General features: G+C 34.5%; 1 protein-coding gene across 1 annotated transcript; it reads left to right on the forward strand.

Annotated features, from left to right (window-relative positions):
* Window positions 1–43: 43 nt before the first annotated feature.
* Window positions 44–1,287, forward strand: LOC102210631 (von Willebrand factor A domain-containing protein 5A-like; the record flags this gene model as incomplete). The annotated part of the gene is made up of 3 exons (XM_005755754.1): window positions 44–264; window positions 878–904; window positions 1,195–1,287. Coding segments are annotated over 3 exons (283 nt in total), but the record flags the coding sequence as incomplete, so codon positions are not given.
* Between the last annotated feature and the right edge of the window lie 28 nt (window positions 1,288–1,315).

Here is a 1,315-nt window from a genome sequence, read left to right on the forward strand (position 1 = left end):
ACATATGACATATGATTCTGTGTGTTTTCCTTCTTGCCTGCAGACTAACAGTTCACAGGTTGGGTGCTCAGACTCTCATTCGCTCCCTGGAGATGGAGGAGAGAGAGCACAGAGGACAGCAAGATGGAGGAGTGAAGGAGAAGGTGGTGCAGCTCAGTGTCGAATCAGGAGTGAGCAGTTCGTTCACTGCCTTCATTGCTGTCAACAAAGACAACAGTGAAGTGATTCAGGGACCTCTTGTGCGCAGAAATATTGCAACAGCCCGTGAGTTGTTTTTTTTGTTTGTTTTTTTAACTAAAATACTCAAACACAGTTTGAAGATGAAGAAAGCTGAACTTGAATGAAAAGAGTACAATGATAACTAGAAGAGCAGACTATCAGAGTCAGTTAACAGGATCCAGACGTTGTACAGATTTTTTTTTAAAAAGGTTGGTTAAAGCAAAATGAGATTCAGTAGCAAAAATATGGTACAGTTATTCAAGATATTGACAGGAGAAAAAAACAGTGTATTTTAAACAGTGTTTTTGTATTGTGTTATATTTGCATATCAGCCTATGAATGTTAAAAAGTAAGACATTAAATCTCTGGACCTTTTAAAAAAAAATCATTTTACATCTGTGCATTTCAAAAAATATATATATATATCCAAAAAAACATTTCTGTTTTTAACTTTTTTTGAAATGGTAAATATACAATACTGTATGCAAATAGCTTTGATAACCTTTGTAATGGGCTGTGTCCCAAAGTGAAGACTTACCTGATAACCTCAGTCTGTTTAAGGTTGATTTATACATTTTAAAGATCGACAGTGTTTTGTTTTTCTTTTTCTCTAATAATATTCAGGCTGATATTTTTTTTCTTTTATTTTTTTGCATAGTGTTTCTTTTGGCTCCAATTGGTTGTGGTGAGTAAAAGCTGAGCAAAAACATGCATCTACACAAATATGCATTTCTGAAAAATAAAAAGACCAACACATATTTTTATTTGAATTCATTTGAATACTGTATGCAAATAGCTGCAGTATTTGCTGTGACAGCCTTTGTAATGCGCTGTGTCCCAAAGTGAAGTCTTCACCTGATAACCTCAACCTGTTTAAGGTTGATTTATACATTTTAAAGATGGACGGTGTGGTAATGCCAGGTTTTATTTCTCTCTTATATGTTCACCCTCAACCTGAGTTTTTTTTTATCATAGCGGTCAGGGCTACTCCATCCACGATTAGTAAGTAGAAGCTGAGTGACAACACACATCTACACACATGTGCATTTCTAAAATAAAAACAAAGAAACCAACATATTTGTATTTGAAATGTTAA

The sequence above is a fragment of the Pundamilia nyererei genome, unplaced genomic scaffold, assembly GCF_000239375.1.
Source record: "Pundamilia nyererei isolate P.nyererei 1_Seehausen unplaced genomic scaffold, PunNye1.0 scaffold02906, whole genome shotgun sequence".
Taxonomy (NCBI): domain Eukaryota; kingdom Metazoa; phylum Chordata; class Actinopteri; order Cichliformes; family Cichlidae; genus Pundamilia; species Pundamilia nyererei.